Raw genomic sequence first — 24,334 nt, 5'->3', positions numbered from 1 at the left:
TTCATAAAACCTTGGCAAAGGTTCAGGTACCTGAAAATGATAAAAAATGAAGAAATCTTGATAAGTTATGTTGTATTGGAATCGATATCAAAATGACCGTCGACGGTATCTTTGATATGAAGTAGCACTCAATGCTATAAATGGTTACGAGGATCTTAAATTCAAATCTGTCATATAGTGTGGACAGATAATTATTGGCACTATTCAAGTATATTTAGTTTCACTTAGAAAAGTGATATTTTTTATCATATAGTTCATGGATCAAAATATAATGTAAGTGTGGTACAAATGAATCATTGTGCAAAGGTATAACCGTAAGATATAAAGTGCGGTTTGAGCCTCGGGGCATAAAGGATTTTCGCAAAAATCCTGACATTATTAGATGGAGATATTCTCTCCAGTGGTGGATGCAATGAGACTTGTTTCAGTATGGAAATAGATGAAATACTTGAATATGCATAATGAATGATTATTATGTCTAACTAGACGATGAAGGTTATATGAAAATCCTTGAAGGATTTAAAAGGTCTTAAAGCAATTTCATTGAGTACCCAATGGTTTTGAGATTGCTTAACACATAAAAAGAATCTTTTTGATCTCATGAAAATGATTTTAAAATGTCATGTATTAGTGCAATTGGTGCACTTATAGATTGCTGGTTATGCAAATGCTAGAAGATTATTTGATATACATAACGAAAGTTATGTGAAAATATTGTCATAGTATCATTCAAGTTATGACAAGAAACTGACAAAGCAAGCGACTCAACACATAGAAGATGTATGATTTTCTTTCAGAAGAAAAGACGAGCTTCAATAAAATTGAAATGATAAATCCCAGAGTTAGAAATGATTTGATTATGTAGATGCAGAATATTTATTTGATCTGCATAAAGCTCGATCGCAAATAGACTATTATTTACATATGGAGACAACAATATCTTGAAAATTCAAAGAATCACATTAGTAACCACTTCTTCAAATCATGCAAAAATAATATTGATCTATGAATTAAGTTGGGAGTGTGTTTGGTTGGAATCATGATCTATCATATTCAAAAAATATGTGATTTTCTTTTGAAAAGGATATTCCACCCACCATATATGAAAATGATATATAGCTCAATTAAAGGGAGAATACAATCAAAGGAGATCAGACAAAATATATTTCACCAAGTCTTTTTTCACACATGATCTTCAACAAAATGGTGAGATAGACGTTCAAAGATCCATTCAAGTGATAATCTTGTAAACTTATTCACTAAAGATTGCCAACATCAATATTTGAGAAATTGTGATACAAGATTGGAATGCATTGTTTCCGAGATATCAAGTAAAATTTTTATCAGGGGGAGAAAAATACGCGTTGTACTCTTTTCCTTAACCATGGTTTTATCCCAATTGGGTTTTCCTGGTAAGGTTTTTAACGAGGCAACATTCAAAGCGTATTAAAAGATATGTGTACTCTTTTTCCTTCACTAGGATTTTTTCCCACATGGTTTTTTCCTAGTAAGGTTTTAACGAGGCATAATATCTATGGACATCCAAGGGGGAGTGTTATAAAATAATATATTATGGATGTCCACTACATCAAAAAGTTACTCCATTACTTTCCTCCATTATGAAGATAACCATAACCTCCATAACCTCCACCTTTATAACCATTATTCTTGTAACTTTTCACTTTCATAACCTCACCCATTATATTCATGTTAATGTCATGTTTATGACTAACCTTTTGTATGCCTCTATGTTACACTATAAATAGAGGCATAAGAGTTCATATTGTATACACTTGAAGATTTGGTGAACACTTGAAAGAAAGAATGTTAGTTTATATTGTTCCTCTTGTCTTATAGTCTTCTTCTCTTCCTCTTTATATTGTTCTTTTGTCCTTAAGTTTTACAACACTAATTAAATAATCATAATTAAATGAGTAATTCTAAATTCCCATTAAAAATTAACGGAATGGGTCCTTTATGAATGAGATGACTAGTTCTCAAAATGACCTAACGAGTCATTACACAAAATGATATCTAAAATGCAGTGGCGGATCCAAGATTTAGAGTCCGTGGGTGCCAAATGGGATTCGAACACGCAACATCAACCTTCTAAAGTTGTCCTCCTACCGTGGCACCACAAGCCAATTTTGTTCTGTGGGTGACACACTTTATATTTATATAAATATTATATATATATACCTATGTATATATAGAGTTTCCGTCGAAGTTCGGGGGTGGCATGGCACCCCCACAACCCTTCATAGATCCGCCACTGCTAAAATGTACAACAATCATCCAATCCAAATCCATTTGTGAATTTTCATAATTTCTATAAAATTATAGACTTAAATAGTTTGATCCATGATGATTGATTAAAAGGTCAATAGAGAAGGAAAATCATTTCCTCGTCTTAAATTGTCGTAGGATGCTATGTTTTTTTTTTTTTTTGTAAAGATGTTATGTTATGTGCCTTCAATTGAGATTAATACAAATTGTTGAATAAAGTGAGCAAAGTCAGAGGAAGGAAGTTGATGAAAGTCTAACATATATTTCAAATCACGATTCCATTATTGCATGTCTGAATGATTGCTAATCAATAGTAAAAAGTACAAATAAAGAACAAATTATGATTACCAATGTAACACATAATGAAAATTATAGTTTTGCATCACGTATAATTAAAGATGAGATCTTTGATGTCATCATCAAGATCAAATAACTGCATACAACTTTCCTTCAAGTCCACTTGCACGCCAATTTCAGGTCCAATATCATGCAACCAAAACATTTGTGTATCTTTCATACCAAAAAATATTAAGTTTGGTTTTCCCAAACCAAAATCCGAATCGTGCACAGGAAACTTACATATACTTGTACACATAACTTTGTCAACTTCATCGTTACCTCCCCACTCTGGTGATCGAAAACTTTCATTATATGAATTAACCAACGTTGACACTAGTGAATTATCTTTTTTACATGAAGCAACAATTTTATTCACCGCATTCCTGATTAATATTATGAAATGATGCAATTCCATTTTGGTCTCTCCTGGTATGAATTTTACTGGAACACCAATTATAAAATTCCCAAAAGAGTTTTTCACTTGAGGTAAAAATGTAATTTTGGAGCGCATATTCATTGGAAAGTCTAGCAGAGAAGGCCTTAAATACCCGTTTATAATTGCTGTAGCGCGGATAAAAGCCCTCCATAGGATTGCTGTAATAATCTCAACCCTTGAAGGTTGAAAAGTCAAAGCTCCATTTGATTCATCAATGCATTTTTTTCTGAGCCTTGACATAACAGCCTCACATATGACAATTCTCTTAACAACAATATCTTGTTGTATAATTGGAATGGGGATTGACTTGAAAAGTCCGGTTATATCTCTTGTCGGAAAAATATCACCCATATTAAAGCTTAAAAAATTAATGTTATCGATGGGAGTCCCCATTCTACACACTTTTGCCCACTCAAAAATAAATTGAAAACTTGAGAAACCATCCATTGCAGAATGTGAAATACTGATTGATATAGCGAGTCCACCACATTCAAACTTGGTTACTTGTGCCGTTACAATTGGTGAAACCATGATATTAGTTTCATCTATATTCTTATTTACATGTGGGCTAAATAAAGCCGCATGACCAAAGTCGTTGCGTGCTTTATCTAAGAAATTATCCAGCGTACCATTGGTCATAGCCTTGGTATAGGAAACACCTTGATCAAGACAAAGAATCGAACAACATTCATCTTTGTCATCGTACCTTCCTGCTGCTGGATAAACATGAGTTAATACCTTTGAAAGGGATTGCTCAAGTCGTTCATCCATGTCGAAATTATTATAATTATGAAAGAAAAAAACCATAGAAACATGTTCTTTTGCAGATATTTGGTCAAAAAAAGAGATCTTGTAACGCTGAAGGTGAGGGGGAGTAGGTAAAAATGGCTTAATGAGCTTTGTGCATAAGATTTTAATTTCCATTTTTGCTTCTCAACTCAACTTAGGCTACAATTAAATATGTGACAAACTCCCAACTATATATAGCAGCAAAAAAAGGTTTTATATGTAAGCTCAACGTTATACTCTACGTCCTATATTTAATATATAATATACAAAGCTTTCATTTATATTCTTTACAAAATTATTTTACAACTTGATTTAGAATATATATATTGATATATTATACACCGAATTTATAATATTTTACAAAAAAATTGACTTCGTCTTTTTTCTTGAATTCAAACACCATATTCATCAAGAAATACCTTAAAAACTATATCACATCACCCAAAATTTTAGATTTAGGTCTTCAATACGTAACCGATCCTTTTGCATTAATACCCACTCAAAATAGAATTCAATTGTGAAAATTCAATTTTCAAACTTTGAGCTTCAACAATGACTGAACACCAACTTTTACTTATAATTATATCAGAGTTTTAATATAGGTTAGGTGAATTTGATAAGATATTTTTATTAGTTGTCCTGCAATAGAAGTAAAATTAATAATTTATAGAAAAACACAGTATATTGAAAAAAATCTTCAATAAAACAACAAGAAAAAATCGGCATAATATATAAATATGCCCCTTAACTTGACTTCATTTCACATTTATGCCCTCTAAGTTTGGATGTGCACAAATAGACACTTAAATTTGTATAAAGTTGAACAAGTAGATACATGAGTCCTACGTGGCATAATACACATATTTATGTATTAAGCAAAAAAAAAAATTGCTGAATTTTTTTTACAGTCTTTCTTAAAAAAAAAATCAAAAATTTATGCCCAACAATTTAGAGTAATCATGAAATTCGACCAATTTAATAAGCATCGAAAATCTTAACTAAATTATACTCCTGAAGTAGCTTTATAAGCTACACTAAAGTGTAAATTATCTCTAATCTAACTATAAAAAGGCAGCAATTAGTAAAGTAAATTAGGACCTGATTGCCACAATCATGTATATTGGACAAATATTTATTGGAGGGGGTCTTATCCCGACAATAATGCATCAATGAAATCAATCAAGCTAATAAAAATAATTTTTTATTATATATAAACTTTATTAACGTCATCTAGGGAACACTAGACATGAGAATTCGAGCCAGCATGACCTCAATATATATTAATTTTTTAATTTCAATTTATGTGTCACGATTAAAATTTGGAGAGTTATTCAATTTTTTATATGATTTTTAAAAATATCTTAAGTTATTAATTAATGTTATTTATAGTACTTTTTACATAATTTTCAGATAATATATACAATTGCTCCTTATGTTCCAATTTATGACACTGATAAAATATGGGAAAAGGCATAAATTGCCCCTAAACTTGTCACGAAAAGTCAGTTACATGCTTAAACTATTGTGACGACCTGTTACACACTTTTACTATTTAAAAATGAATTTAATACCACCCTGAGATGTGTAACACCACTCTCACAGCATGTAGTGTATTACACTCGCTGCCACGTCAAATTTCATAACTTCTTATATTCTTTTTGTTTTCTTTTCTTTATTAATTAACCTTCTTTTTGTTAACTATATTTTACATTAATTAATCTCTAATTAATTATTAAAATTCTCTAATAGTTCTATCTTTTTTATCACTAAATCCCACCCACTTTATCTCTAATCTCATCGGAGAAATCATTCATTTGAATTTATACAAGAATTTTCTTTGTCTTCTCCGGCGAAGAACAACCAACCCATCACCACCATAAGTCCACCTCCACAACGCTTTTGTTCTTCTTTTTCGACGAACCATTAGCCACCAAACAACCACCACAAAACAGCCACTCAAAATCCAAATCAATCACCAACAGACACCAAACCAGACCCTCTTATCTTATCCCTTTGCGATTTTATTCTTTTGATTTGTTTTACAGCTGTGTTGGCAAGCTCAAAGCTTCAGCCATGGCTCCAATGAAGTTCCAAAGAGCTCCACACTTTCAGATTTGAATGACCAACAAATAATCTGAACAACCAACATCACCACTACTACACTCACGTCATTGTGAATCTTTATGGTTGTGATGAAAAATAAAAAGTTGTGATGAAAATTAAAGAATGAAGAAGAAGAGGGTAATGGGTGGGGAAGGAAGATTTTGATTTTTTAATTCTTTTTCTAAAGGGTAATGGGAGGGGAAGGACGATTTTGATTTTTTAAATTCTTTTTTTAACTTTAATTTTTTCTGACGCGCCAGTTTTTTATTTATTTTTTATTTTTTTGCCACGTCAGTTTTAGGGAGTAAATAAATTCACTTTTAAGTAGTAAATGTGTGTAATAGGTCGTCATAATAGTTGAAGTGTGTAACTGACTTTTCGGTACAAGTTGAAGGGGGAATTTATGCCTTTTCCCGATAAAATATCAAAAATCAACAATTTTTTTAAATATCTTTCAAATATTTCAACTTGTTAATTATTGTAATTTATAGTGTTTTTACGTCATTTTGAACTAATATATATTATTTCTTCTATCCTAATTTATATGGCACTAATAAAATTTCAAGAGTCAAATGAATTCTTTATATGTCTTTTAAAATATAAATATTTTAAATTGTTACTAATCGTGATTTATGTGGTTTTTTTATATAATTTTTAAACATCCAAAAGACTAATAAAATAAGAAATAAATTAAAATGAAAAAAATATGTAAAATTACATAAAAGATGCCTGCTTCTAGACTTCTCTATAGTAGAAATTTATGTCACACAGTTAAAATTTAGAAAGTCATTCAAATTTTATATGATTTAAAAATATTTTAAATTGTTAATTATTGTGATTTATAATTTTGTTATTAGCTTATTGATCAATATTGTCGGACTTGATGATAGTCTATTAGTCTAATAAATATAATCACCTAATTAAATAATTTAAGTAATCCGAGAGATTTTAAATCCTTTTGAAAGAGACATTATAATATTAATAATATGGTAACTTTGTTATAAAAAATTGACAATTCAAAATTCAAACAAGTTAGATCACCCTTTGCCTCTTAATTTTGTTTAAATAATTATACGTGTTTGGTCTAATTGCCGTTGATTTTGATGTATGTTTTCCGTATTACTTTTTAAAAAATTCATCATCTTAGATTTATCTCAATATTTGTAAGATTTGTTACATATTTTTCTCAGCTTTCTCTATTCCAACTTGTAGAAAGACCCAAAAATTGGCTAAAGACTTCTTTCCTAATACTCCAATTAAGTTATGTATCCCCAATTTCATATATACTATAGTTTTTTTTTTTTAAAAAAAAAGAGTATATGGTGGGAGGTATGCGACACGCTTTCCCTGCAATGATATAGAATATGTTTAGATTGACTTATATGAATTGCTTTTAAGCCAAAATATCTTTTCGGCATTTTTGAGTGTTTGATAAATTTAAAAAGTGTTTATAAGCACTTGATTTTAGGCTAAAATGATAAAAATAAGTCAAAAGTCATAAGTTAGAATTTCTAATTAACTGCTTTTGGCTTATAAATCAAAAGCAAAAGTCAATTCAAATGGGCTCCTAGTCAATGGTAATTGGTTCATCTAATAGAGGCTTACCTCATGAAACAAATGCTAGTTTTTTTTTATTTTAATTTATTATTTTCTATTCAGTGTTTAGTATATGTATTAAAGATCCACTAATGTGGATTCGCACTGTGTAGGGCTCCATTCGAGGGGGACCATTCCCTCTCAAAAATATTTTCTTACCCACGACTCAAACTTGAGGTCAGGTGAGGAGCAACTATATCCATTGCAGCATATCCCTTGATGGTAAATACTAATTAATTGGTCTGACCTGTTTATATTTTTTTCAAATTTTATATTAGGGAGTACCATCACATGATTCATGTTGCCGAAAAATGTAGGTTAACTATCACCCATAAAGTAAATAGAAAAAAATAACACAAATTTAATGAGATTCGGCTAAGCTTAATCTTCCAGACAGAAGCAGAGAGCACATCCATTATGAAAGAGAAGAAGTGTATAATGCTTATGAACATAAGCGGATCCGGGATATTTAGGTTCTGGTGCCACACTATTTTTTGGCTTGATTTATTGAGCTTCGATTTGAATATTAGCCATCTTTTTACTTTATATAGACAAGTTGATCGAACAAAATAGTTTAATAATTATGACAATTTTAAACAAAGTATAAAAGTTCAATAATATTACTAATATCAACAAAATATTTTAGGTATTTATAATTGTCTTCGACGTTATATTCAAGCTATAGATGTTCAAATTAAAAGTTTAATAATGCTATAAACTGTAAAATAGAGGAAACAATTGATAAAAAATTTAAAAAATCAATAAAAACTTGGAAAAAAGATTCAACAAACATAAAGAAAAAGAAAGATACATATAAAAAAAAAGAGCAAAAATAGAAAGAAAAAAAGGAGAACTAATCTCCTATAATTATATAAGCTTCTTAAATTACTAGACATTATGGTTGTGTATGGTAAGATGTAGTTGATTGATTGAGATTTGAGATTGACAATTAAAACAATCTATTACTAAAAAAGGAAGGGGGGGAGAGTTCATTAATTAACCGTGGATTTGATTGCTTTTGCAAGTCTTTTAATACATGCGAGTTTTGAAAACTTATTTGGCGGAGATGATGGCGGAAGTAGTGGTGGCTTAGGGATGGTGAGTGGTAGAGAGAATTGTTGTGTTGCTATGAAAAAATAATACATGTATTTATGAAAAGAAGTATTTAAAAATAAATTTTCGGATTACTTTTTTGGTGCTCACTCTCTCAAAGAGGGTGAAATACATTTACTTTTCCTCATAATCATTTAGAAAGAGGTTTAAATCATTTTAATTTTAAACATTTCAGGAGGTGATAGGATTGTTATACCACATTTTAACCAGGTCAAAATAGTTTTTGATAATTCCTAAATTAATTAACTAACTTGAGGAGTCGCCACCTAATTATTACGGTGAATTAGGGCACCTAACTCCATTTTAAGGTCTACTAAACATAAGATTCTAGGTAAGGAAGCTAATCTAAAGGGAACGAACTAGACATTCTTTAAGATTCATTAAAAATAATTAATCGGTCCGACTTTATTAATTAATTAGGCTAAGTGTAAAAGATGAAAAACCTTATTCAATTAAACTATGAGAAAATTTCCAATACAACAAGTTTAAGTTTAAAACATAGTGAAACATTTTAGTCAAAACATCTATAACTTACAATGTTTGTATATTAGTGTTAGCGTAAACACATCTTTATTCTAATATATATACATAAATACATAACATATTTTGCTTCTTGTAATGTTAAGACAAATAGACAACGATAATAAATCACTCTACTAAACAAGTTATTTATTTTGTTAATTAGGGACAAAATACTTCTAAACGTAAGATCGGATTTTAGCCATTTGAAGAAATGTAAAACAGAAAACATTTTTTGATAAATTCATATGTTATCAAACAACTCATCCAAAGAATTAGTGCAAAATAACTTAAAACATTACTCATAATTTACAAGTTAATAAATCTTATAAGAAAACAGAAAACTAGTCATTACCGTTTGTAGGGCAGTGACCTAGGACGTCGATCAAGGATATATCTATGCTCGTTCCTCCGACAAAATCAAGAAAATAAAAGGAAGAGTAGAAAATGTTTTCGTAAGATGATATTGGAATGTAAAAGAGTTGTGTTCTTGGTAATGTTCAAGCTTTTGAGAAAGATGAAAAATGTTCCTAAAAATAGGTTAAAAGGTTTTCCTTTTGAAAAAAATTTCATATGATTTCTAAAGGCTTTCAAGTTTGGACTATTTTTGGACATACTTGACATCGAAAATAGGCTGAATATTTGGTCCAATTGTAATTCAATTAGGCCCAATTTTTATGGTCTTTTTCTTTCTTAAATTAATTCTTTTGAGATTCTAATTTAGTAACTAGTACAAAAAAGTTAAGCAAGTAAGAAACTTGAAATAAAGTAATGACACTCTATTTTAAAGAAGACGACAATAAAGTAAGGGATAATGCATAAGTACCCCCCAGCCTATACCCGAAATCCCTGAGACACACCTAACATTTACTAAGGTCCTATTACCCCCCGAACTTATTTTATATGTAATATTCTACCCCTTTTTGGCCTACGTGACACTATCCTTGAAAAAAATGTCAACATGCGTTGGGCCCACAAGATAGTGCCACGTAGGCCAAAAAGGGGTAGAATATTACATATAAAATAAGTTCGGGGGGATAATAGGACCTTAGTAAAGGTTAGGTGTGTCTCAGGGATTTCGGGTATAGGTTGGGGGGTACTTATGCATTTTCCCTTTGTGCTGATGTGGCACCTTCAACCACTCAAGTTGGTTGTGTTTGTATACACTCATCCGCCATGTATGTAAAATATTATTATTTTTATTTTTTAATTAAAATATATATTTTTTTAAATATTCTTATTTTTTTATCTTGTATTTAAATTAAGTTAATACACATTTTTTACCTTGTATCGAAACTTTTTTTTTTTACTTACATTCATTGTTTTTTTTCTTTTATTTTTCTATTAAGTTTATTTTCTTTGTCTTTCGTTTTGATTTGATTTCAAATGTCATGTATTTAAAATAAGTTAGTTTTGAACGGATATCAAAATGAGTGAAGAAAATCAAATAAAACATAAAAATATTAAAACATTAATATTAAAGGACACTTTTAAATTAATATTTTTTTTAAAACATACACATAATTTATTAAAATTAATTAAAAGTGAAAAGATAATAAATTAATTAAAAAAATTAAAGTGAAAAGATATTAAAATAAATATTTTACAAAGAAAGAAATAAAAATAATTAAATACATATAAGTTTAATTATCAATAAATATGTGTACTAACTAATTATAAAATTACCAATTAAAAAATGACATGTGTCTAATTTGTGCACTTATCACGTGCCTTCAAGAGAGTGTGCACACTTTGTCAAAAAAAAAAAAAAAAGAGTGTGCACACTCTCTATGACATGTCAGTGTTTGTGGTGTATTTATTCTATTTTAAATTAGTTTAGGGGGGTAATAGAACTCTGGTTAAGTTTAGGTGTGTGTTTGTGATTTAGATCATAATTTAGGGGGTACTTATGCATTAATAGTAATGTTAATAATAAAAAATATAATTTTAAAATAGTGAAATGATAATAAAAAGATGATAATCATTAAAATAATAAAATTTAAAGTAGTAGTAATAATAGTATCTAGTAGATAATTATGATGACAATAATAATAAGCGAAAATAATAGTGAAATATAAAGTATTTCACTTATTAATAATTCAGAAGCTCAACGAAATAAATTTTAAAAAAATGAGAGACAAAATTAGGTGCCAACAAGGACCGCGGTGAATTTGAAGTGCATTTAGTTAGAAATCTGAATATAAGTTCGGGGGGGGGGGGGAGGGGGTGCTATTTCACTATTTTCTTCAACATATAACAACCATCCAAACAAGCTAATCATTGCATGTTAGAAATCTTTAAGACTAATTTGTCATTTCCCAAGCCTACACCCCTGGACGTGGCCGGCACTCGAAGACCATTGTTGGCCTAAGCGAACCCTTGACCTGGCTTACTTAACTCAGTGGAAGACTTAACTCAACAAAATAAACTCAAGTAATAGTTTAAATGATAACATCTTAGCCAAAATGGCAACTTATGTCTCAAAATAAAGTATCTGCAAATACATAGCTGAGAGACTCAAAACTAACTGTCTGACTGTCTATGAAACCTCTATAATACTGAGATGGATGTTGGGACAGACCCCACAATATCCTAATAAAGAAAACTAGGAAAGCGAACTAAAAGAGTCCTCCGGAATGCAAGAAGGCTCACCATTGACTTTGGAGTGCTCAACTGGACCAACGGCGCGCTGGATGCTGATCCTGGTTACCTGCGTCTGTATCATCATAAGATGCAGGCCAACTGACATCAGTACATTGAATGTATGAGTATGCGAGTTGGAATGCTAAATAACAACTTAAGCTTGAAATGAGTACAAAAGAACACTTACCTTGACTCTGTTTAACTCATGAATAACTGAACTCAATATAAAGCAATAAGACACATGCAATATATATAAAGCTTGTAAAATAGTGTAAACAACTTAGTTCATTAAAGATAAAGCACTAACAAACTCAAATTTACTTAAATATAAAAGTAATATAACTTTAGTGGGAGATTCTCTAATCGACAACCACCATTATGAGCCCAAGTGGTGATACAACGTCTTGCCCACGCTGCCAGAATTGTCCTATACTTTGCCGTCATATAGAACGCTTAACTTAGTGGGTCCACTAGTCTATGTTAAAAGCATCTTAAGGATTCATCTAAAAAGTATGATCATTTTCTACCCATGATGACTACATGGTTTATGGAGACTTGAGTTAATATGAACTCGCATCCCCATATCGGTGCTCAATACTACTCCCAAAATATACTTTAGCTCATATATTTTTAAAAACATAACTTCTTTCTTTGGTTTGAGATAATTACTCAAAACTTAGCTTAAAAGCTCTCTTGGAATCAATGTTCCCTTTTTCTTACTCAAATGTGAAAACATTTATAGACTCTTTGAGAATACTTAGTTCCCTAATAGTTTTCTGAGAAATGAACTCAACTCTTTACTCTTTGCTTAACTTGAGACTTGAGCCTTAAAATGAAGTTAAAAACGTTTAATAAAGACTCTTGAAAACTTTAAAAACTTTGCTTTGACTTGCTTCTTAAACTTCTAGACTTGACTCTTAACTTTTTTGACTTTGATCTTAACTTTCCTTGAATTGAATTATGGATTCAAGGCTCATGATCTCATGTTTATGGATGATTTCATGATGTTTAGATGTACCTTAGAGTGTTGGAATCAACTAGAAAACGTAGGTACATTGCTTAGGAACAAGTACGAAAAGGTGGGGAACGAATGGGGAGAACTGGTGTCCCTGGTGCTCTGAGAGGCGCGGGGCACCAGCCCTCAAACTTCAGAGAAGCTTGGCTGGCGCGACACGACAGAGGCCAAACTTCAGAGAAGTTTTTGTGGCGCTCTGGCAGGCGCGACGCCCAACCCTTTTTGCCTAGCGACTTCCGATTTTTCTCTTCCGTTTTTCATCTCTAAACTCCCCTAACTTCCATAATTCTTTCCCCAAACACTTAGGATCAATTGGACCCTCAATATACAACCAATCTAACTCGAAAAACAACCCAGAAACATGAATCAATTCACCCCCAAGCATCAACAACTCAACCAACAAGAATTCTACAATTTATTCTTCAAGAACCTCACTTCTTCAACATGTACACAACTCAAAATCAATTAATTGAAACAAGTTGGTGTGTGGGTGAACTAGCCCAACACGAAAAGATCTCACATACCTTAATAGGAATCACCCCCGACGAATTCCACTCGCAAGCTTGGATGATCTTGACGAATTCTTGCCTTTTTCTCCCTTTCTTTCTTTTTTTCTCTCTTCTCCAAGCCCTAAGCGTATTTCTCAATTCTCCAAACTGACTAAGTCATGTTTTTACCCCAATAAATCCCTAAAATCAAATTAGGAAATTAATTAGAAAAAAGACTACTTTACCCTTCCCTAAAACCGGATTGGGACTTTCCTCAATCCAACAGTCCAGCTTCTAAAAGGCATAACTCACTCATATGATGTCGAAATCGTGCAATATCGGCGGCGTTGGAAAGATCTTTCAAACCATATCAAGAGCTTCTCTTAACTCACCCTGAGCTAGGAGTTATGGCCATTTGAAAATGGCCAAAACTCACTTTCTTAACTTAGACAAAATTTCCAGATTTCCTTATTCTTTCCAAAAATCATTATTTTCATATTTTAAACTCATTATAGTCGTTTCTAGGTGCGAGATGTTACATAATTAGTAGGCATTTGGACATGTTTGGACCATATGATTTGAGATCATGATTAAAATTTTCAAATTCTCCAATAAACAAGATTTGGGATCTCAAATTGTGATTCAATTTTTTTAAATGTAAAATTTGACCCCATATATTATAGGTTAATTACCTTATTAGGCATACATCACTACCATATATACTAATATTATTGCTACTTTCACAAAATTATACATATATTACAATTTTTAATATTTTATACCATATATTATTGAAGATATAATCAGATTCCCATATTCCTAAGAGCGTTTTAACCAAAAACCCTAAAAATACCTAAACTCCTATTGAGAGTGGCGGCTAACATGGTCGGCACAACCGCCGGTGAGAGTGTCCCACCGGAGGAATTCCCTCATCTACCCACAAAATCCAATCATGAATCACAAACCACCATACCTCAGAATATAACCCAATATGCCACTTTGCTAAAACCAAAACCTATTGCCCCATCTATTATTAATGTACCACCCAAACCAGTATTCCTACTTCATAGAAAACCAAGCATCATGTGGAAGACATCAGAAGTGAGATCGATGATAGTCAAGGAGAACCTGCAATATGCAATAGTAGGAAAATTTTCATAGGGCAAGCCTGAAATCAAGGAATTGAGGAAAGTGATACCATGACAGTGTGGAGTCAAAAGTGAGTGCACGATAGGTGTGTTAGATGCGCGACACATATTGATCAGACTCACTACTATGGAGGACTATGTACATTTACTTTCGACGACGGCCTTTTATGTGAAGGCAAAGGAGAGTTATTGGCAGATGAGAACCCTTAAATGGGAATCATGATTTGAACCGGATGTGGAAACAACCATAGGTGTTGCGTGGATCTCATTCCCAGATTTACCACCAAATTTATTTACTAAAGAATCAATTTTTTCAATAGCCAGCGCAGTTGGAAAACAGCTTACAGTGGATATGGCGACAAATAATCAGACGAGGCCGAGCTGTGCTAGAATCAAAATTGAGGTGGATTTGACGGCAAAACTACCACAAAGGATACGAATAAATGAAGAAGATGATAACACTGGAGTAGTGAAATTCAAATGGGTGAAAGTACAATATGACTACATGCCTAAATATTGTAAGGAATGTTGCCTCCAAGGACATGATGAACACACTTGCTGGACAATCCATCCTGAATTATACGAAGAAAACAAAGAAGGAGACCAGCAAAAGGAAGAGAGGGAGAATATCGCAATGGGTACAGCAGCAGATCAGTGAAAGGTGTTGGCAAGTGGAAAAGTAATGGCGAACAAACAAAATAAACAAGAATGGATGGTGAGAAGAAATAAGTATAAAAAGGATAGATATGGACATATTGAAGGGGAAATTATCTATCATGATGAAAACTCCTTTGAAGCACTTAGGGAGGATGATGAGCATGATAAGGGGGCAACTACAAGTGATGAGGCGAAGGCAGGAAACACTAAGGACTGGGTTACTAAAACTTTTGGCCAAAGTGAAAAGACAGACAATCCAATAGACAAAGATAATCATATCAAAGAGAAGAACAAAGAGAATAAACATGGGAATATGGAAGAAATGCAAGGGTTACAAAGACAACAAGAAGTTGAGAAGGACAATGAGGATACCTATGACCAAATCAATAAAAGAGCATTAGTGTTATTTGAAATAAACAATAAAGAAATCCTCCCACTGGCAAGTCGGAATGATGATGAAGAGGAAAGAGAGAACCAGAATGAAGAATGTATTGATAAAGGTGACCTAACTGAAATCATGGAAAAGGTAGCAATACAAGGAGATTTATTGCCTACCCAAATAGGAGAAATGAAAATTAGTCATACAAAACAGGGGAAACACAATAATGAAGAAAATACAGGGGCACAAATATTATCCCGACAATCAAAGAGAACGATTGTCAAGAACTCCAAATATCAATGAAGGCTTTAATTTGGAACATTAAGTCTGTAAATACTCAAAAGGTGTTTACTAGACTTATGAACCTACATAAAAGATTTCAATACTATTTTGTGGGGTTGTTGGAACCATTTGAAGATAGACAAAGTTTAGAGGATTTTAAGAGAAAATTGGGAATGCAACATGTTGTTGCTAACCCCAATGGAAAGATATGGGCTTTCATTGATGGGATAATGGAGTATGAAGTGATTAGAGAGGAAGAACAAATGTTAACACTCAAATTGCACAACATTAATTTGGGTCTGGAGGTATTGATTTCTTTGGTGTACGCAAAATACACACAAGGAGAAAGATTGCAACTATGGGAATCTATGTATGACTTGGCCACAACAACAAATATACCATGGCTGATAGGAGAGATTTTAATGTTATCAGTAATTCAGAAGAGAAACTAGGGGGACACAGGTCACAAAATTAGAAGTAAGGGACTTCAACCATTGCATTAGTGTGTGCAATCTAGAAGATAAATGTTTTAAAGAAAGCAAATACACGTGGTGGAATGGAAGAACAGATGAGGATTGCATTTTCAAAAGGTTGGATAGAGTATTGAGTAATGATCATCTTCAAACTGTATTTCCAGTTCTTGAGATAGAACAGCTGGTGCGGAGTGGATCGGACCATACTCCGCTATCTATCACTTTCAAAACCAGTGAAGAGAAAGTAATAAAGCCTTTTAGATTCTTGAATTTCTGGGTGAAAGAGGACTCGTTTATGGAGGTTATCAGGAATCATTGGAAGGCGGACTTTGAGGGGACCCCTTTATTTTGTTTCATCATAAATTAAAGAGGGTAAAACGAGCACTGACACGATGGAGCAAAGCAACCTTTGGCAATATTTTCCAGGAAATTATCACACTTGAGGAAATAATTAAGATACAAGAGATTGAGTTTGAAGTGAATCCAACGGGTGGAAATAGGGAAAAACTTCAAAAGACTCAGGAAGATTTGAAGAAGCAACTTCATAGTGAAGAGGAATTCTGGAAACAAAAATCTGGCATGGAATGGTTTAAGGAAGGGGACAGAAATACCAAATTCTTTCACACCATAGTGAAGGGTAGAAGAAGAAGACTGAAGGTGACCAGAATTCAAAATGAAGAGGGTGTATGGATGGAAGATCAAGGGGACATTGCAGAAGCAACAATTAATTTTTATACACAACAATTTACAAGGCACGATATTGAGGTAAATATGGAAACTTTCGAAAGAGATGTTAGGTGAGCTTCCAAAGGTAGTAAATAAAGAACAGAGTGAAGAATTGTAGAGGATGCCAACTATAGAAGAAGTCAGAAGCGCCGTAATGGGACTGAATAGGAACAGTGCAGCAGGTCCAGATGGTATGACAGGGGCCTTCTATCAAAACACGTGGGAAATTATTAATGAGAATGTGTATAATATAGTTAAGGCTTTCTTTTGTAGTGCTGAACTTCCTAGATTTATCACACACACAAATTTAGTTCTTATCCCGAAGAAAATGGTTTGAACACTTTTTCATACCTAAGACATATCTCTTTAAGTAATTTTACGAACAAGATAATTTCGCAAATTATACATGAAAGAATTAAGGTGGTGTTACCAGGTGTTATTTCTCCACAGCAAGCGGGATTTGTGCATGGGAGAAGCATAGCAGAGAATGTGTTGCTGGTGCAGGAGATAATATCAGAAATTCAAAAAAGAGGAAAAACACCCAACATGGTCATTAAATTGGATATGATGAAGGCCTATGATAGAGTTGAATGGTTGTTTTTAACCAAGGTCCTAAGAAGGATGTGGTTTAGGGAGAGACTCATTGATATGGTGTATAGACTAATTAGCAATAATTGGTATTCCATCCTTGTTAATGGTCAACTGAGAGGTTTCTTTAAATCCTCAAGGGGACTAAAGCAGGGGGACCCTCTCTCTCCCACTCTTTTTATTCTGGCGGCAGAAGTAATGTTAAGATCTCTTAATGCTTTGATGAGGAATAAAGAGTTCAAACAATTTGGTATGCCTAGAGGAAGCCTCAAATTAAATCATTTGGCTTTTGCAGATGATATGATCATTTTATGCAAGGCAGACGTAGGGATAATGAGAATGATAAGTGACACATTGAAGTAATATGAAGAGGTTTCGGGGCAAAAGGTAAATAAAGATAAAAGTGCTATATATCTGCATCATACAGTGCAAGGAGGTGAATCAGTGGTAGCAGAGGTGGCTACTGAAATTTTGAGACAGAATTTTCCTTTTACATATTTGGGTTGTCCGACATTTTATAAAAGGAAACAAAAAGCTTACTATAAGCACATGATCCAAAGGATAGGAGGAAAGATACAGGGTTGGAAAGACAAATTATTATCTTATGGGGGCAGAGCAATTTTGATAAAACATGTGCTTCAAAGTACTCCAATTCACTGTTTATCAGTTATGAACCCTCCAAATAATGTTCTTAACCAGGTACAACAAATGCTAGCTCAATTTTTTTGGGAGCAGTTGCATTGGAGGGAGAGGTCGACAATGGAGTAAATGGAGTAATCTATGCCTACCAGAGAAAGAAGGAGGACTGGGTTTCAGACTAATGCATAACTTATATATGGCGTTGTTCTGTAAATTATGGTGGAATTTCAGAACTAAGAAAACGTTATGGAGTGAATACATGAGGAATAAATATTATAGAAACAAGAGTCCTAATCTTGCTATGTGGAAAGTTGGAGGAGAAGGTTCCCAAGTTTGGAAGAAAATGTTGCAAGCAAGAGACCTCATAGAACACCAAATATTGTGGCAAATTAGAAAGGGATCAACATCTTTTTGGCATGATAACTGGACTGGACTAGGGGATTTGTATACCAATACTGGAGAAAATTTTGAATGGGATGACAATTATAAAATGGTGGATCAGGTAGTTCATCAGGGAGAGTGGGATGTGCAGACTCTGATGTCAATCATTCCAGCTGAACTGGTTGAATATATCATCAGCATTATCAAACCTCCAAGAGGAAGGAATGAGGAAGATATACCATGTTGGATGTTGGAGACTAAAGGGAATTTCTCAGTCAAAACAGCTTGGAATTATATTAGACATAAGGAGGAACCTAATTGAATTCACAAATGGATATGGACAAAGGGAATCCCTTTCAAAATGGCTTTTATGATGTGAAGGTTATGGAAATTTAAGATACCAGTAGATGATAGATTGAGAAGATGGGGCCTACAGGGTCCATCGAGATACTGGTGCTGTGAAAATCCTGATCAAGAAACACTTACTCATGTGTTTCTCAGATCGAACATTGCTAACAGGACATGGTCCTATTTTTGCTCTTGTGCAGGTCTATCTATAACAGGATTGCAGCTGATGGAGGTGATAATGTTGTGGTGGGGAGCAAATGCCAAAAAAGACATGAAACCATACTATAGAGCTATTCCAAGCTTTATAATATGGGAGTTGTGGAACAGGAGAAACAAAATGAAACACGAGAGGAAGAACATCTCGTTGGCTAGAATTATCCATAATGTTACCAGGAACATGTTCATGTTGACCAAGGTGTGAAGATCTAAGATGATATGCTCGGGAAACTGGCCAATAATGTTAAAAGAACTGAAGGAGTACTGTCCAAGTGTGAAGGTCACTCAGATAAAATAGGAATTTCCCTTAGAAGGATGGATAAAATATAACACTGATGGAGCGTCAAGAGGTAACCCAGGTTTAAGTTCTTATGCATTTTGTTTAAGGGATAAGAAAGGGGACTTAATTCATGCAGAAGGGGCTAGCATAAAAAACACTACAAATACAGTGGCAGAAGCTAAAGCTATACTAGAAGCAAGTAAACACTGTAAGCAGGCACTTTATAACAAGATCACCATTCAAACAGATTCTATGCTATTGTATAAAGTACTAGGGGGACAATGGGAATCACCATGGATAATCAGAGACATGATAGAGGAAATCAAGACAAATTTGGTAAACATACAGCACATAGTCCAACATGTTATGAGGGAAGGAAATCAACTTGCGGACTATATAGCAAATCAGGCAATAGAACATGGAAATTGCATATATACAGGATTTGCGAGCCTAGAACCAAAGGGAAGAAGGATATTAAATAGTGATAAGATACAAAGCCCATATCTACGAATATCATCAAGGAAGGATAATGGGGGAGAAAAGGATACAACATAGATGTTTTACATTTACAAGATGTACACTAAATCTAGTAAATATTACAAGTATGAAATGCAAGATAGTCTTGTTTCTTGGATCGGAGTAAAACTGAAAGACGATGGACCAGAGTAAACCTTGCAAGTCGGTCAAGCATCATATACAGAAAGAAGACAAAGAAATTAGTAGTTTGAAGATGAAGTTGGAAAAAGAAGAAAGAAATGGGACTCACATAGTAAAGAAGCCCGCCCCTAGCAGAGAAGATCCATAAACAAAACATCACAAGCACAAGCCAGCGTATCAGAGAACACAATTGCGCCCCGAACGAGTTAGATTCAATCAAGGAGGAGAACTGCGCAACAGACAGAAAGACAATTACTTATTATTGATAAATGAGCAACGAAGGAACAAGAGGCAGATCTTACAAATTGATTTCTCACTTTAGGAGAAGATGGAAAGATTTGTTAGATCATAGCAGGAGAAACATAATTTAGATGTGGAGATTTGTTGGTCAGATGAGGAAGAAACGGCGTTTAGAAAAAACTTGTCTAAAGGAAAATGTATTAGGAAACTAGGCTTTTAGTTTGTTTTTTATTTTTTCCGTTTTTGTCTAGTAGCTGGACCTGGACAATAGGCCCAATTGAGTTGTATGTTCTTTTCAATTACTAAAAGGACTGAAAATTTTAACAAAAAAAAAAAGATTCCCATATTCCTTAAAACTAGGATTAATTAATTATCTTCTTAATTTACTCTTTCACTCTAAATCAATCACTCTCTCTTAATCCCCTCCTCCCATATTTATCACTCAATTATCTCTCCTCCTTTCCGATTCAAGAATTTCACCATACAATTTCATTCAAACAATGACTAATCTACTCTCCTCTTTTCAAGATATCATCACCATGACTGATAAAAATCTTCTGAACCCAAACCATATTATGTATTGTTCCTTTCTAACGAGATCGAATTGAAGTAACTATTATAAAGAAAGCTTTCCAAATTGATTAATGGATCCGCCAAACAGTTCACATTCATCGTCGAAGACTTCACAAGCTCTTTGTCATTGAAGCCATGGATTCTATGGATTTTCGAGTTTATTTTTAATAAATTCATGATGGTGTGTTACATTGTATCTCTATTAACTAATCATTTTCATTGTAGACACCGATAGAAATTCAATGAGGAGAAAGATTAAACATGAATTCTTTTATATGTATATGAAATTAATGTTAAATATCTCAGCTTCAAAAGTTATTAATCTTGTTTAATTAGATGTATTTGATGTATTTAAACAAGTTAATGTATCTTTTTATTTTCATTGTATATGCAGTAAGTCTTCATTCAGGGTATCTGTATTAAAGCCCAACTAATCTAGATTTGTACTGTGTAAGGCTCCATTCGGGGGAAAGCATTCCCCACCAAATATTTTTTCATCCCCAAGGTTCAAACCTAAGACCTCTGATTAAGAGAGGAACAACTCTATCCACTGTACCACATTCTTTGGTGGCAAATGCTAATTAATTGGTCTGACCTTGTTTATATTTTTTTCAAATTTTATATTAGGGAGTACCATCACATGATTTATGCTGCCAAAAAATCGTGGGTTAACTATCACACATAAAGTAAATAGAAAAAATAACATAAAAATTTAACGAGATTCAACTAAGCTTAATCCTCTGGACAGAAGCGGAGAGACATCCATTATGAAAGACAAGAAGTGTATAATGCTTATGAACATAAGTGGATCCGGGATTTTTATGTTCCGGTGCCACACTAATTTTTGGCTTGATTTATTGAGCTTCGATTTGAATATTAGCCGTCCTTTTACTTTATATAGACAAGTTGATCGAACAAAATAGTTTAATAATTATGACAATTTTAAACAAAGTATAAAAGTTTAATAATCATATATTATTAAAAGTGGGAAGCTCCAAAGATGAAAAGTTGGATTACCATTTTACCGCTAGACTAAATTAAACATCTAATTAATTAAATAATATTATTTTAATTATTTTTTGAACTGTAAGATATTTATTAGAAAGGGAATTTGGAAGAACAAGAGACAATTAGTATTTTTAGAATTTTAAATAAGTACACAAATCAAGGTTTTCCCCTTTTAATCTTAAATTAAAGAATATGAAGAGTTGTAGCTAAATCAATAAATACCACTACCAAATATAAATTTGTTATCTTGAATTCTTCCACTAGCATGTATACGTACTTCTATGGTAAAGTTCCTTCTTTTTCCATCTTCTATTGTTTGTTTGTAAGATTTTTATCATTTATAGATTTTTTTCAAATTAGAAAGGATTGTTTCAATTCTAATTATTTATTTATGATTGCTTCTCTTTCTGGAATTTCTTGTTACTATTTTGTGTAGAAATGGAAAATCACTATACATATTGTCTTGCAATGTATCCAGTGCTATTTGGGTTGGAGTAATTTTGGTATTCTCAACTAATTACTAATAATTTTACTTATTATGGTCACAACTACAATATTTTTAAAATACAAATGGACACACGAGAGAATTTTATTTTTGCTTTTGCTTGAACTAATCAATAGTTGAGGTGTCTATATTCATGAATTCAGATGAAGAGAAAAGAGATAAAAATAGAAAAATTTAGGATGGAGTTCTAGGTACAAACAACTACATAATCTCTTTCAATGCTATGAAATTATTCGGTGAATTAAAATAAACCTTGTTTATTTAATTGTCACGACCCAGACTGTCGTGAGTGGCACCCACACCAACCCTCTGGTGGGAGAACTAAAACTACAGCCCAACTAATCAACTTAACCAAGTATTACACATTTGAAGCTACGGAAACAGGTTTAAATAAAAATAAAAATGTGGAGTTCCCATAAACTCCAAAGGTTTAAACAATTAACTAACCAAACTAATGCGGAAGAACAACCCCTAAAACCTAAAAGTCATTGTACCAAAACTCTACTAACGACAAGTCTAAGAACAAGGGGTACAACCCCGAAACTAAACAACACCTTAAACAAATAGTCTGAGTCCGAAAAGTGGACTTAAACAAGAAATATTCATGACAGCCTGAAAGAACTGGCTCACCCTTGAATCCGGTCACGCTCAATAGTCACCTAGTTAAGGTCTATCAATAGCTGCTTGAAGATACCCTGTACTCAACAAAGAACAAGCAAGTAAAATAAATGAAACACATTCAAGTAACCACAACATTATATAATAGACATATATCGAACATATACAATATTAGTCATCTTTTACAAATAACGCACACTTTCACAAGTCTCAAGAGATACAATTATCCTTTTGGAGCAACATACATTCTTCCAATACCCATCATCATTAGATATGAACGTAATCATCACAAGTATATACACAACACAATTCAATGGTCCTCTCAGGGAACCCAATGGTCCTCTCATAGAACCCAAACCCAAACTGTTAGCATACCGATTCGTGGTACCCGATCCAAGTTAGTGTGCTGAAATCTAGCAGCCGATCCCATGTTTATGCCGGAATGTGGCAACTGATCCATTCAACAAGTCACAATCACAATCACAATCACAATGTACATTCTCATAATCATACAATCAAGTGTTGATTCATGGCATACAATTATTCAATTATCCTCATTTATGATTAAGGTGATCAATAATGCAACATTCACATACATACATGTATTATTATGAAGCAATTACAAACATATATCACACCAACATGAAATCACAACCATCACATACCTCGAACAAAGCTTGAATCCCTTAAGAAACTTGATTCTTCCCTTTCCAGATTCATTTCGATTGTTCTTGGTCTACAAACAACAATTATAATACAGAAATCAATAAACGAACACTAATTACCCGGATTACTAACAATTCTATGAACCCTAGATCAAACATGTGATCCCAAGTATTCAAAATAGGGTTGTTTCCACCATAAAATCTATAACAAAACCCTCCCCCATCATTATTTAACCATTCTATTACGTTCTACGGATCAAAAAATGGATTCGGGGAGTGAATTACTTTAGCCTCAATAATGGTGAAAAATGAGTAGGAGTCGCATGGGGTTCGTTCCTTAGCTCTAAAAATCGAAAAGTGCCAAATAAGTCGTTTAGGGGTTTATTTACGACTTTAAGGCGCGTCTGCCCCGCCACAGCGGCCCTCATCCTGCTACAGCGGCCCTGCCAAAGCGACCAAAACCACCGCCAAAACGGTTTGCACGAAACAGTGAGCTATTTTAATAATTTCAAGACACCATTTCACAACACAGCATTAACCAATGACGCTCAGAAAATACCCGTTCACGCTAAGATCAATTCCATAAAGTCATACGGGTTCCTTAACGTCTTAGCTATCCATTCA

At 33.1% G+C, this 24,334-nt stretch overlaps 2 protein-coding genes across 2 annotated transcripts; one reads left to right on the top strand and one right to left on the bottom strand.

Moving 5' to 3' along the window:
- Positions 1 to 2,668: 2,668 nt before the first annotated feature.
- LOC125820883 (acetyl-CoA-benzylalcohol acetyltransferase-like) lies at positions 2,669 to 3,985 on the bottom strand. The gene has a single exon (XM_049500307.1). It carries the CDS (start codon positions 3,983 to 3,985, stop codon positions 2,669 to 2,671), a length of 1,317 nt encoding a protein of 438 aa, XP_049356264.1.
- A 14,430-nt stretch (positions 3,986 to 18,415) lies between these two features.
- On the top strand, positions 18,416 to 18,922 carry LOC125820939 (uncharacterized). The gene has a single exon (XM_049500362.1). The coding sequence runs from the start codon at positions 18,416 to 18,418 to the stop codon at positions 18,920 to 18,922; it is 507 nt and encodes a 168-aa protein (XP_049356319.1).
- Positions 18,923 to 24,334: the final 5,412 nt, after the last annotated feature.

The sequence above is a fragment of the Solanum verrucosum genome, unplaced genomic scaffold (genome assembly GCF_900185275.1).
Source record: "Solanum verrucosum unplaced genomic scaffold, falcon-dt-bn FXZP01000289.1, whole genome shotgun sequence".
Classification (NCBI taxonomy): domain Eukaryota; kingdom Viridiplantae; phylum Streptophyta; class Magnoliopsida; order Solanales; family Solanaceae; genus Solanum; species Solanum verrucosum.
The sequence above is the reverse complement of the archived record's forward strand: the minus strand, read 5'-3'. Positions and strand labels throughout refer to the sequence as shown.

Excerpts from the sequence above, each read along its gene's own strand:
- LOC125820883 (XM_049500307.1), bottom strand. The coding sequence starts at position 3,985 with ATGGAAATTAAAATCTTATGCACAAAGCTCATTAAGCCATTTTTACCT.
- LOC125820939 (XM_049500362.1), top strand. The coding sequence starts at position 18,416 with ATGGCGTTGTTCTGTAAATTATGGTGGAATTTCAGAACTAAGAAAACG.